Below are 15,017 nucleotides of genomic sequence, written 5' to 3'. Positions count from 1 at the left end.
CACCCAAGTGTCCTGATTGGGAAGGGGCCTGAAGAACCTTTCCCACATTTCCGTTTTATTGGCTGGCACGGCTGTCAGTAACTTCCCCTTCCCGCCTTCCAGCCTAGCGTGTTTCGTGGACCCCTTGGTTTCTGCGACAAGCCGCTTACGTTTGCCTGAGCCGTGTTGCCTGGGACCGGCGACCTTTCACCCCACGATTCCCACCGGAGCGCCCCGGTCCCGGTCCTCGCTCCCGCTGCGCGCCACCGCGCGCGCACACGCACGCGCACACACTCCCGCCCCCCCGCGGCGTCCCCCTCCACCCCGCGCCGCCCCGCGGGCTGAGGCTCCGGCGCTGGGAGGCGGCGGCGGCGGCGCTGCTGAGAGGCAGGGACCGGAGCGCGAAGTGTGTGGGAGTCTACGAACTCAAGCCCTCTCTACCCTCCCCTCGCAGCCAGCCCCCTCCCTCCCGCCAGCCCCCCCTCCCCGACAAGCGGGAGAAATAATGAGCGAGACCGGGCGGCAGCGGCAGCAGCGCCGAGCAGCCCAGGCAACGGCAGAACCGCTCCGGCAGCGGCGGCGGCGGCAGCACCAGCAGCGGGAGCGAGCGCAGCGCTAGCGCGGCGCGGGGACCGCCGCGCTCCTTCCCGGCTCCTGCCCTCCTCCGCCGCTCGCTCCTCTCCGCATCCACCTCCTTCCCCTCCTCCTGCTCATTCACTCTTTCCCTCACTCTCCCCTCCTCCTCGGCTTCTCCCCGCGCCCCGCCAGCCCTCGCGCTCTCCCACTCCCTCTGCCCGTCCTCCCCGCTCCCCTCCTCCCGCTCATTCACTCGCCCCTCTCCCTTCTCCACTCTCTCCCCCTCTCTCCTTTCTTCTCCTTCTTTCACCCTCCGTCTCTCACACCCCCTCCATTCCCCTGTCTCCTTTCTGACACTGCACTGCAGCTGCTCTTCAGCCCTGCCCCCTCCCCAGTGAGAACAAACCAGCAACATTGCTTTTTTTCCTAAAGAGATTTCTATTGATCCGATTAAAAAAAAAAAAAAAAAACCTTAAGAAACCCCAAACGCAAAAAAGAAAAGAAAAAGCCAAAACAAAAGGGAGAAGCTTCTCCCGTAGCAGCGGCAGGAACTGCAAACATGATGGCGGCAGCTCCCATCCAGCAGAACGGGACCCACACTGGGGTTCCCATAGACCTGGACCCGCCGGACTCGCGGAAAAGGCCGCTGGAAGCCCCCCCTGAAGCCGGCAGCACCAAGAGGACCAATACGGGCGGTGGGTATCGCTTCCACCTCCCCGCTGGCCCCATCCCCCGCCGCCCGCCCTGCCTCCCTCCCTCCCGCCACCCTCCCTCCCTCCCGCGGCCCGGACACCTCCAGCCCGAGCCCGGCGGCTCCCGCGCCCCCTCCCCTGCACCTGCCCCGAGCCTCGCCGTCCCCGACACATTTCCATTTCTGTGTTTATCATTCATCAAAATGGCGACCAGTTTTTCGGAATAGACCTATCTTTCCATTAATCGGTCTAGAAACTGACCATTTAAATATCCTAGACCTGGGCTAGAGGGTCCGTTAAGGAGGAGGAGGATGACCCCCGAGTGAGGTGATGGCCGCTCGAAGATGCGCGCTGCATTTAACAGTCTGATAAAATAAATAAATAAATGGCACTTGGGTAGCGGATTGCGAATGATTGGGGCACCGGAGAGTTTTTCCTCTGTCCATCCCCTTGCTTTGGGCTACAAGTAGTATGCAAAATCCTGAAGAGTGCATGCCCTTACCGCACTTATATTGTCGGTACAAATATCTCATTGATTTGTCTTCAAGGGTGTGCATACGAGGGGGGTGTCTGGTACGGTGACTTGTTAGTTAACATCCTGCGCTTCCTTGGAAGATGAGTTATAACGGGACCGGTATCGCTTCTTCATTTGCACTGGAGTCATCTTAACAATGCACCCAATGCATCGAAGCAGAGGTGAATTTATCTCCAGCATATACATTAGAAACGGATGGGGGTCTTGTGAGTGGCACACCGCAAAATTTGGAATATTCATTCACATTAAAAAGCTGGATTTACAGGGATATTTTATATTTAAGATATGATCAGGTTGGCGGAAATTAAAGTTTATGGAGTTGGCTTTATTTTCCAAAACATTTCATTTTTCTTTTTTTTTTTTTCGCTCATCAATCCCCTCTCCGTTTTATGGTTTTTCGGAGAAGGAACATTATCTATTTGGTCACTTTCAAATGTATTTAATAGAAATGACTCCTAAGCTTTTTAGTATTGGCAAAATTCTTCTTAAGGTCCTTTAATTAATGAGCTTACGAGATCATAGTAGACTAAGAAGTGCTAAAGAAATACATCAGGATTAGTTAGATTTGTCAGTCCACCACCTCGAGTTGTTTCCTGGCACTTACTGAAGGCTTGGAATACACCCTACAGTTTGGGTGGATTATTTGGAAGGGGAATGGTTGTTTTCTGTACTTTAAGTAGTATATAGGCAATGGCTAATTGTAGTTTTTATGTGTTTGCTAATGACAAACAAATTTAGCTCATCACTGTTTACAATTCTTTTTTTTTTTTTTTCCTTCAATATGTTAAGTGAAGGTTTGTCATCTTATGGATGTTTGAAGTTCTGTTAAAGGGTCAGTTCCTTTCCTTTTACTATAGTAATCACAGATAGAATTGGAAGACTTCCATGTTTGGAATAACAACTGGAATTTAGTCATCAGTTCCTACAGTGCTGCAAAATATTAAAACATATTTATATTTTAATTCCAAGTTTGAAAGTATAAGTCCTACAAAATGGGAAATACTTTGTACATATTTTCAGTGTGATTTATTTTTTATTCTTAAAACATTTTAATACCCTATTTCCTACAGCTTTATGCCCAATGATTTAGTTGTTTTTCTCTCTAGAGGGTGGAGTGGGAATACAAAGTTTTTAAATATCATGTTAACCGAGTATATTTCTTTGCATTTTTCAGAAGACGGCCAGTATTTTCTAAAGGTTCTCATACCTAGTTATGCTGCTGGATCTATAATTGGGAAGGGAGGACAGACAATTGTTCAGTTGCAAAAAGAAACTGGAGCCACCATCAAGCTGTCTAAGTCCAAAGATTTTTACCCAGGTAGGTGCACTGGTGAAGAAATTGTTTGATGAATCCCCAAGGAAAGAAATAGAAGATCTTCTTGTGTTGTGTTGTCTTGAAAGAAATTTTTAAACAATAGTGGAGACATATTGCTGTATATGTGGAAGAGTTTTCAGCATATTTACATTGTTGATTATGTCTTTTTACTATAATTGATATACTGTTTATGTGATTTAGACTAATTGCAAGATGATTCTTTTGGATATTTCTGAATGCTTCTTATTAGGGAGAAAAACTAAAAAATGGAAAGATAGAAACCTGGACAGCTGGTATCAGGAAATAGGGTTCTTCTGAAGTTTTCAGACATCATTGTAATGACAATTAGTCTAGAGCAAATTCAGAAGAGGGGGGTAGGGAGGCTTCTTAAAGAATGGACCATTTACTTCTGAATCCATTATGTACCTCTTTCTGCTTCATTGCTTTGTTTGTTGGCCTTGGATGAAGTAAAGAGGACAAGTGCTGGCTCTTCAGATTTTTAAAATATTTTGAGTTTAATGTAGATGGTATAAGGAACTTTACTATATTATTATGCAGGAAGTAAAATAATGCTTTAAAATTTGTGTTCCTTAAGAGTCATATGTGATTAAACTATATTAACAGCGAGATACACTAATCAGCTAGAGTATGTCAAGTTTCTTAGGTGGTTTTTTTTTTGTGTGTTTCTCTTTTATATTTTAGGTTTTGTTTTTCTTCTTAGTGTTATGCAGTTCTGTATATTCATCTTTTTCTTTTCTATTTTTTAAACCATTTTATTATTCAATATATGTTTTTTTAAGTTTAATGGAGAAATCTCTATAGTGCAATAGTGTGTCTCCTAGATAGAACATTACTAGCCGATTTGCTTTTACTTAGATCTAGCTTTCTACCTTTTGGGAAGTTATTTTATCTTCATGGTTATAAAAACATTAAGTCAATGCTAAGGGGGACTGATGCTGCTTATTTTTTTTTTCCTGTTAGAAAAGAAAAGCTGATTTGCTTTTAGTGATCTAATTCCGTAAGAGTTCTTTAATACAGCAAAGACATCTGGCATGAATATAACCAGAACATTTGGAGCACTTCTTTTTCATAGCCAATCGTCTGGTGGTAGAAATGGACCATTATACTGGAAAAGAAGATTTATAATGGTTGAAACTTTCCTTTAGTTATATAAATTAAATGTGGTATTTTTGGTAAACATTAAATTCATTAAACTAAAGAGTAATCTGTTAAATATGCTGCCCCTCTAAAGTTTGTTTCCTATGAGTATAGTTTTGCATATGGCTTTCCTGTCTCTGAAACTTTCCTCATGCATTAGGAAAGTTTGCTAACATATTCACATTCATATATTTAAAAGGTATATTATGGTAAAAAAAAAAAAAAAAAAAACAGCAATGTGGATTTGTGAAAACCCTTACTACAAATAAAAGCACTCAAAAGAGCTTGATTGCAGAATTAATAACATGATAGTTCCAGGAAAAGAGCTGCAATGGTAAATTAAATTCACTGTCAATAGATGAAAATGAAAAAGCTTTTTTGCATTATACATGAGGTGGTATCAGATGTGCAGGGATTTTACAGAAAATTGGTGTTTATCAAGAATATTCCAAATAGTAAATTAAATGCCTTTTCATTTGAATATAGTTTATTTTCAGTGGGTTGGAAAGGGTGCAATGAGAATTAGATCTTTTGTTTTTAGTCCACTTAGTTTTGCATTTTTTTCTTATTACATAGAAATTGCTTATTTTATTTATAGTTCTGAGGCATGTTATTTGTGTAAAGCAAGAATGACCCTTGGAAAACAAAATGGAAAGCTGGAATGCGATGAAGAAAATTTTGTGAGTGTAGTGACGTAACCTGATCAAATGTGAGTTGAAATGTCAGATAAAAGAAGGCTTATATTTTGCTTGTAACAGGTGGAAACCAATTACACACCCTATGGAATCAATTTTAAGGATAAAATAAAGTCTTTTTAATAATTCTGAGGATGTAGTATTAAAATGATTTCATTTTATTACCTGTTTGGATAGATATATTTCTCTTTTTCAGATAGACTTTAATTTTAATATTGTTTCTGTTCACATTTGACCACAGCCTGTGTAATTATTTAAGGTCTTAGTATTCTTCAATATAATAGCATCTGAGCTTCTTTTAACTTATGTTACTTAGATATACATGGGGTATCCTTACTTTGCACATTTTAGATAAGCTAAATTATAAAGCTGTGATTATTATAGCCCAGTTATACGGAATTTCCTGTAGGATCATGCAAAAATTTTGAATCCCATTTTTGTTTCTTTCGGATGTATATGCGTATGTGTATATATACTCATTCTTTTAGGATGAATATGCTGATGTTTATTTTGTGAAGTACTTCTCTGTTTCTCCTTTGGTAACATAGTATCTTTGGGAAAAAACGTATTTAAATTGTATGATATGATAGACTTGCTCAAATTACCTAAATTTGAAACCAACATAATTGTCTTAGTTAAAATACTAATATGGTTTTGAAAACTTTCTCCAGGATATATAACAGAATAAAATCACACTTTGGGGACATTTTAATAAATTCCAACTCAAACAATAGGTATAGTTAAGAAATTATAGCCAATGTAACATCAAATTTGTTTTCCTTTTTCCTTTTTTTTACCTTCTCAGGCTATGTCTTTAAAATATTGAAAGCAACACTGTCTTTCTGAGCAATATGTTTTAAAGTTTGGATGAAATGAAGGAAACATTTTGCCCATTATTTGGTATGACTTTAGAATTTGTATAACTGAATAGTGTATTGTGTATTTCAGTATGTTACACATTAAATAAAAATAATTGAGAAACTTGTATGATGATTTATAAAGTTCATTTTTCAGTTATAATCAGAAAAAATGATCTATAAGTAGATTTATTTAGCTTTTTGTTGTGCTGTATAATTCATTCATCTACTTTTAAAAATCTAATCTTAGAGAATACCAGTTTATTACTGGTAGTTTAGGAATGTATCTTCTTTTTTTTTCTTTTTACTTGATTAGAGAAACCTAACTTGATTTATTTGTGTATTCTTTCATAATTATGTTATATAAAGTTGCTTTGTAGTAAAAAGTAGCTTTCAGCTTTCTCATTTTTGGGAACATATTACTGTATGCATTTTCAGATAGTTTTTTCTTTTTATTCTTTTGCTTGGCGTCAAAGATGTGTTCAGTTTTCATTAATAAATAGATTTTATTTGTTGAAATTGATGAATGGTCAAGTAGGTAATTGGAAAAATTTAATGAACATGTTATTAGTTGGGAATAACAAAGGATGTGTAAAATAAACATTTTTATGTCTGCCTTAGATGTTAAAACACATCATAGTGTACTTATTTATATTCTGTAAGATGACATTGGAGATATTCATCGTATCAGTCAAATAGGAATCCTTCACTATAGTAGTAGAATCTGTATGTATGTAAGACTTTTTTTCACATTTGCATTCATAAAACTGAATGATATTTAACTTAACTTATTTCCTTTTATAGTCCTTAGGTTAAAATCTGAAATTGTTACTTCCAGATTCATTATATTTTGATTTTATCACAGTCCAACTGGGGTGATTCTCCGATTTTTTAAAATCACAATTTGTTTATCCATTACATTTTTTTTTAAATCAAGAAAAAACAGTGTAAATGAAATTTTCTTTCAAATTAAGGAAATGTCCCACACTATTTTTATTTTGACATGGGGAAATTCAACAGTCAGTTTAACCTTTAGGATTGGCATTACATAAAAATGCTCATTTCCTGAAAAAATCAAAGAGAATGAAATTTAAAATTGATCACTTTTGTTTACATTGTTGTAGGAAAAGTATTATAATATTGGTAATACAATGTGAATACTTTTCCTACAGCTTCTAAAAGTTGGAGTCCATACTTTTTTCTTTTATCTTAGATGCAGACCATGTTAAACATTTATTGGTACATATTTTAAGACAAATTTAATATTTAGATGGAATTGTAATAAGTAGAGAAAATTAAATATTTTCATTTCCAACCTTGGGTGGGTTTAATAGGATAGTTATTACACTGAACTATACCTTTGATTCTACCATGACCAGAGTTGCTGTCACAAAGTGTTTTTCCTTAAATCTTAAAGTTGTAATATTTTTATTTGACAGTGTCTGTTTTTATGTTATATTTTGCGTATATCCTTATTTGAAGGAGAAACGATCTTTTACTCAAGATATTAATTTTGTTGTATTTTAATTTTTAATACTCTATTTTAAACAATAAGATTCATAACATATATAGGAGAGTTACTGGCATAGCACAATCTATGTTAACATTGCAGTTTCTGAAGGATATAACTTACATTTATCTCATGAATGCAAATGTTTTGTAGAATGTAATTTTTAGGAAGATGATTAGCATAAAAATCTTAGCTATTCATTTTATTTGATTCTTATTCTGACATTATATCTTCTATCATTGATTTAGCAAGTTATTGAAGATAATTTGTAGTGTTGATGTCTTCTTGAAATATATAGAACAAATGTCCTTCTGGGGTTTTTGTAAAATAGTCCATTTAAAATTTGTGACATTACAAGGAAGTAATGCAACAACGTTGCCTTGCAAATATTGCCCCAGAAGATTTCAGAAATTGTGAACAGAGTTGTTGAAATAGTTCAACATTTACATATTGAAGATGTTTCATATACTACACCAGGAGGAAGAATGATCTGTCTTAGAAGTGGTAATAGTGTGTGTGTGGTATCACTAGAAACCTGACCAACAGAAAAATTAATCAAAAAACTTGTGTGTTTTATAGTTGTTTTATTTTGTTTTGCTCTAGCCTAAGATTATTCGTTTTTAATAATGTTTTATTGAGACAAATGACATTTATTGAACACATTTTATGCCACCTGTTAACTAAAATTTGGCACCTAATAAACATTTTTTTTTAAATCACAGAATTTAGTTTTAATTGTTTCTAGTTTACTAGAGCTATGTTTTAAAGTATAACACTTATGAGCAAGTGCAGCTTTTTAAAATAAAACTGGGGGGACGGGTGGTGGGAGATTTGTGCTTGATTGCCATCTCATTTCCATCTTTGGATACTGCTCTAGCATAAAGTTAAACAACATCTGCAGAGATCTGACTGACAAACATCTCTCTGGGACTCATCATTGCAGCCTGCAGCAGGTGCATTCAGCTTTGCAGTCTTTTCCAAAAAGAGGTTAGTTTGTTCTAACATTTATCTGTAGACCGGTGGGAGCAAGTGACTAGAGAGAAGAGGTTGGTTGTCACTTGTCCAGTGCTGGAATACTGCAGGTAATTGGAATGGACTGGTGAGAACTGCAGCAGCTTGTGTCTCACATTGCACTGCAGCTGCTATGGAGCTTAATTAACCTGACCCTCAGAGACTGAAGTGTCATGGTATAAAATGCAACATGCAAGAGATGAAGTAATACTTTTCAATACTCTGATGCTTGGACTGGTTAAGTTTTCTTTTTCTTTATCTTATTCTTTAAAGATACAGCATCAGTTTTCTCCTGTTTTTACTATGGGAATATTTGCAACTAAAATGATTTTCCATGAGTCTGATAGAGTGTACATAAGAAGAAAATGGGAGCATTAGAAATACAAGCAAAAGAACAATAACCATAAGTGAGAAACATTCAAATTTCCCTATTCTGCAAGTATATTTTTAAAACATAAATGAGTGAAAATACTTCGCAGTTATTTTAAAAATTATTGTCTTAGGTTAACATTTATTTATTTTTATCGGTGATATAACCCATATGAAATTAAGTGGTATCTTTTTAGCATTTTGGGGGCTTTGGCAAGTAAACTTTAAAGTGTTCTGAGATGTTCCAATAAACAAGACAGGTACAGCATGTTGAAGAAATTTTCATGATGTTTGAATTTAATGTAAGAGTGCGGCTGAGGTGGTTATTTACCAAATTTTATTGCAAGTAAATCAAATAGTCAAATAAAAACTCCTAGAAAATTAGTCTGTTATTTATTTCTGTTGTTTTTAATTCTTTGTTGTGTTTGAAACATTGACTTAAAGTATGCATCCATGATACCTGTAGAAGTTTCTTGTATGTTCTAATAGTATTCCCAGTGAATATAGATGTCTCATCACAGTACTGTTTATGAACTGGCCCTTGAATGGAAAACAAATCCTAATTTAAAATCTCTTTAAATTAAATCTGGAAAGGACTATACTATTTTAAAATCATTTAGAAGGCAAAAACATTTGGAGTCTCTATGAAGCAGTTTATTGTTTTGACTTTTTTTGTTAGCTTTACTAATTTGTGTTTTTTGATATCTATTGAATATTCCTTTTCAGTTACCCAAGGGTAAGCAAGGTTTGGATCTTGCACAGATGTTTTTTCTAATTTTTTTTTTTTTGCAACCTATATATTTTTCTTGAAGGCATTTTTATTACCATTATTGATAAACTATTTGATTCTGAAGATGCTACTTATAAGAAAATAATACCTGTTTTAATTTGAATATCAATAGTTGGTACTTTATTGGTACTTGGTAGTTAAGACAAATAAGATTAAAATATTTGGGGGGAGGTCAGGAGAATCATTTTACACTTTTGAACATATATCATTTCATTTTTCAATGAAGATTTTCATTTTTTGACATCATGTAAGTGTTGTTTTCTTGTCAGTTTTTAATATGAAAGTAATACCTTGAAATTTCATGTATACACTTCACCATGATTTTTAAAGTTTTGATAAAGAAGACATGGGAAAAGAACATTTTAGGAATATAAAGTTAAAAAAATACTATTACGCATGCTGATAAACCTTTTGAGAGATTTTTAATATTGGTGAAGTTTCATACCATTTTCACATACTTTATGGATAACCTCATGACAAATCTTGATCATGGAAAAAACATACTATTTTCATTCCATCATTGATTTTTTGCTGCTTCCTGTAGAACCTGTCATAGCCTTGTTGACAGGACCAGATGAAAAATGAAATCAGTGTCCTGAATTGTTTGACAGCAAAATGATTCAGGTATGATTATTTGGTGTAGAAAATTAAAAAAAAAGTCCACTCTTAAACTAATTTTATTTAATATGTACCTAAAGTTAATGTTATTTTTATTCCTAGACTTGTGTTACATTTTACTGATGTTCAGTATACTTGTCCATTTTAATGAATTTTATTCTGAACTCAGTAATTAAAAAAATTTATATAGTAGTATTTTTTGTGTGTGTGTGTGAAACTAAGCCTACTTTTTGAAGTTCTGAGGAACAACTTTTCTTTCCACTTTAAATATTTTGAGAGTATATATTGAAGTCCCCATAATTCTATTCACAGGACAAATTTTTACAGAATGAGTTCAGCAACTGAGATTTCAAATCCTGCATTCTTCTAGGGTGTAATAAATGCCAATTCCACTTCATTTAGTTTTCAAAAATCATTGCGATCTTAAGATTGTCTTCATTTAAATTGTTATTAATTTGTTGCTCCAGGATTAGACTGGGAATCACTATTTTAAGATTTAGTGATTTGGGGAGAAGGGTGGAAAAGAAGGGATGGTGTACTTATTTCAGTAACAAAATAGGAGGGAGTAGAATACATGTTTTTGTTATCTAGTTATTGTTTTTTTGTAGCTAAATATTTTAGGAGAACTGTTTTAAAATTTTGATCATTTTCATTCTTGAAATACCTGTTATTTAAGGGGTTGGTTAGTATTGGAAGGAAGTGTGCTCTTACTTGGAGAACTCATTCACATACTTAACCTAAAATTCTTCTTTGTATAACTTTTTTTTATTTCTTATATGACACATTTATGATATCTTTACAAATTCCTGAAAGTACTTTTTAAAACCCAGTTTTGTTGATTAGTGTGAAGTCAGTCTGTGAAGCTTTTCTCTTGTTAAATGTTGTATTTATCACATGCTTCATATAAGCCCAGGGATATGCATCTATTGGTCATTGTTAGGATTATTGCAAAGCATCTTTTCTTCATTTAAAAAACATAGGCCTGCTTTACTCTAAGAAATTCTGTTTTTTTAATTTTTTTATATTAGATGGCATAAGATTTATATTGAAAGGATTTGGGGATATGATAGAATTGTTTAACTAGGTGAAATGATGAAGCTGAGATATGTCCTCCTCTAGAACCTTCATTTAGCAGTTGAGAAGACCAAGGCAACAGGAGTTTAAAGGATTTATGAAAGGCTTTTCTAAGACCAATAATTATCCTGCAACTTATAAATATGTTTTCTGAATTTGGGGTGCAATTGTAGTTGGAACTTAATTCTCCATTTTGCTCTACTCTTTCCCCCCCACCTCCTTTTTGGATAAGACTGAAGAAGCAAGTTCTTAACTTCTCCCCTTCCCCCTCCCCTGTGTCAAAATGAAATTATCCTTGTTTTTAAACTAAGCTGAAATTCCAGTAGGTATTTTACAATTAGTATTCTGAAATACCAAAGGCAGATTCTTTCAGTTTTTATGAAACCAGAAAGAAAGAAAGAAAGAAATTAAGAAGGATAAAATTGCTTATAGTCCTTGGAATGTATAACCTGGTCATTTTCTATTTTCTTATGATTACTCTGATTAAACATGGTGATGTTTTGGGGATGATTTGATTTCCGTAGTTTTGTTACTTTTCTGTATTTGCATATTTCCCCCTTTATTCCATTTATCGTAGCTCTATTTTTTAGTTTTCTTTTTAAATTTTGTTTTTGTTTGAGCAGAGTATTGACTTTGATTAAAAAAATTATGTAGACTTTCTAAGTGAAGTTTTGCTTTCAAGGATTATTTCAAGAATATATGTTTTTTGTGTTTTGATGACTTTTATAAAAGCTTTCCTATGTGTAGCATATTTGGCTACTTATAGGAGTTGATTTATAAAGGACAAAATATTGTGGTGAAAAAGGATGCAACTAATTTTAAGGCAACAGAAGTAAAAATATGACTGTATTATTTAATAATTAGTAGTTTAAAAGCAATACTATTGTATTTTTTGTTCATCCTACTAAATTGGTCCATTTCTTGGTTAATTAGAATTCTGATGTTGTTTTCATTGTGTTATACCTTCAGAACTACTTTTTAAACATCATTATAAAAGTACTTAATGTTATTTGGAAGAATTTTCTTTCTACAGCTTTAAATTAAAACAATAATTCTTTTGTGGTAAGTCTTTACTCATATCAATTGATTAATTGGGTTAAGGTCTATTAGTATAGGGAGTTATTGCCATCCTTCCTTGCCTGCTGCTGTATTTTAATAGTACAGACTGGTGTTTTAGTCATAGGTGGCACTGGAATTTTAAATGAATATATCAGTGAATGAAGGAATGAATTATTTTGAGGTTTCTTCTGTGAAGTGATTGTGTAATATCAATTCAGGTATGTAGAAAGCAATTCATCTTTAGTTTTAATTTTATTTCTAGTTTACTTTGATGATATGTGTATATTTTTGAATGGGTGAAATAATGAGTTCAGAAATTCAGACAAACAAGAAATATATCAGACTGGCAGGAAAGGGATTGACCAGGTATTAAAGAAAAAGAATGGAGTGTGATCAAGTAATTTTCCTTTTTATTTAACATGTTTTCTGGAGTGAAGAAAACTGAAAGCCAGCGTAATGAATAGTACTTAAAAGACACCTATAAAATGAAGACTGCCTTTCACATATTCTACTTAAGCAACATGAACTTAATTAAAACTGTTACTGATAAAGTAGTTAAAAGTAATTTTATTGCAAGATTTTAAAGCTGTGTCACATCATACTTTAAAATATTGCCACATTGTCACATGTGTAGTAAGGAACAGATATCACTAATGATTTTTCTTGAGATACCTTGAAAATCAAACATTATTAACCACTAAATTAAACTGACCTTACTAAAAGCATTATTATTAAATGTTTTATTTGTAATTTAATATGTTCTTCCCCACTGTAGGTTTGTCAAATTGACATGTGACATGGGAGGAATTTATGTTGTCACTTTTGGAAGCTGGACAAATTAATTTTTGTGTCAACTAAAAAAAATACTAGCTGTATATTAGAGCAGAACTTACTTGCTTAGAGTTTGACTTATTGAAATGTGAAAATGTTAGTATAAGTTACTTTATTTGAAATTAAAATTTTAAGGAAGTTGTTGACTTTGGGATATGTCAAAGTCTATTGGTGATTTGTAAACATTCAAAATTTAGAGAGATGCATGATATACTAGTGCTTTTCTTATGTTAATACATCAGTTATTTCTTCCACAATGAACCAATGAAACACCTAATATTTAATCGATATACTCTCCTTCATGCCTCATGCTCAGGTTCCCACATTTTGATACTTTTCATTCATTTAAACAATTTATTATTAATATAGTAGATTAAAACAGCTATATCAAAGTGTTTCTTTACTTATTTCCCCTACCCTTCTGTCCTACCAACATACTCATATTTTAAAAGTTTGATGGAGATTTGTGTGATTTTGGGGGTTAGAATTAAATATAGAAAGACCAGAAGATCTTATTATCAACCAATGGAATACAGAGAAAAAATGAATAACAGGTTATAATAAAGTTTGATAACTATGTAATGAGAGAATTATATCTAGAAGTTGAAATTACTTCTCTTCAGTGGTAGGGTCTTGGAAGGAGAAGTTAGACTTCAAAGAAGACTTCAAAGAGGAGCTATTAGGGTTTTGAAGGTTGAATTTTAATTTGCTTGGTGGACAAGGAGAAGGCAATTTGAAGCACAAAGACAGAAAATATAGAGACATGGAGATATAAAATGTCCTGGTATATTCAGGATTCCAAAATTATTTTCGTATTTCTTGTATAAAATGTGGATATTTCTGTGTTGGGATGAAGGATAGTGGGGAAGCCCTATAGATATTTGGATGGAGAAGAGAATGTATTACATGGATGAAAAAGAAAAAAAATCCCGCTTGAAAATATGCATCTTGGAAGGATTCATTAGCAAGAATTATTTTAAAAATGCATCTTCTTGTGTCTATCAAATGACTGAGTAGTACTGCAATTAAAATATATGTATCTGTGTAAACAGAAATGGTGATACTTGTACTCTCGTGGATTGCCCCAGTTGTCTGAAGCAGAATTGAGTATTGAAGAGCTTGACTTTATGCTTAGGAAATACAAGTAGAATCAAGACTAATTTATTTAGAAGGGAAAAGATAAATAGAAAGGTGAGGCAACTGGGAATACAGAAAAGAGATGTTAAGAACATGAGTTGTGTTTAATTAAGCAATTAATGTGCTCATTATGGAAGTCAAAAAAATTGGGGGACCCAGTGAAGGGCAGGTGTCAATGAAGAATATTTTGTTGTATGCAAGAAGGTTTTAAAGAAACTTGTATTTGATATTTGTTCATGTTTACATATAGGGTTGTTTTCTGTGCATGTAAATTTATTGACTTGAATGGTTTCTATAACTAGTTTGCTTTTGATTCTTAGCAGTTTAAGATAATATACCAAATAAATGTTTCCTTGTTTCTTGAATTCTTTGATTATATAGGTTTTTCAACCTTTCTTGGCATATGAAAAGATACATTTTAAATTTGATTAAAATTAGTTTTTTATTCTCTCCGTGTGCGTGTGTGTGTGTGTGTGTGTGTGAGAGAGAGAGAGAGAGAGAGAGAGAGAGACAAACAGAGAGTTTATATATAAATTTGGTGCCATATACTAAAGCAGTGGTATATTTAGAAACATTGATACGTTATATCAGTGAAAATGAAAATTAAAAGTTACTCATTTGTAGTGAATTCTCTGTTATGCAATTAATTTTGTTTAGAATTTTGGTTGATTATTGAGATTCAGAAGGATTTTCTATTATTGATAAATATTTTACAAAAGCATCAATCTTAATTAATATTCATCACATTCAGATGAATTAAAAAATGAAAAAATATGGTACTGCTTTTCCACTTAGAAAATGAGATTAAAAA

At 34.0% G+C, this 15,017-nt stretch overlaps 1 protein-coding gene across 4 annotated transcripts in view; it reads left to right on the top strand.

The window, feature by feature from the left end:
- The first annotated feature begins 779 nt into the window (after positions 1-779).
- Nova1 (NOVA alternative splicing regulator 1) overlaps positions 780-15,017 on the top strand; it is a 142,786-nt gene continuing 128,548 nt past the window's right edge. For 2 of the 4 annotated variants that reach the window (XM_047540275.1, XM_047540274.1), the window contains exons 1-3: positions 1,118-1,250; positions 1,796-1,943; positions 2,957-3,100. In XM_047540275.1, the coding sequence (XP_047396231.1) occupies positions 1,919-1,943; positions 2,957-3,100 (169 nt within the window). In that variant the 5' untranslated portion in view covers positions 1,118-1,250; positions 1,796-1,918. Of the gene's footprint in view, positions 1,251-1,795; positions 1,944-2,956; positions 3,101-15,017 lie in introns of all 4 variants that reach the window. The other 2 variants (XM_047540273.1, XM_047540272.1) reach the window with 1 other exon arrangement.

The sequence above is a fragment of the Sciurus carolinensis genome, chromosome 2, assembly GCF_902686445.1.
Source record: "Sciurus carolinensis chromosome 2, mSciCar1.2, whole genome shotgun sequence".
Classification (NCBI taxonomy): domain Eukaryota; kingdom Metazoa; phylum Chordata; class Mammalia; order Rodentia; family Sciuridae; genus Sciurus; species Sciurus carolinensis.
Note: the sequence above shows the minus strand (reverse complement) of the source record. Positions and strands in the feature narration are given on the sequence as shown.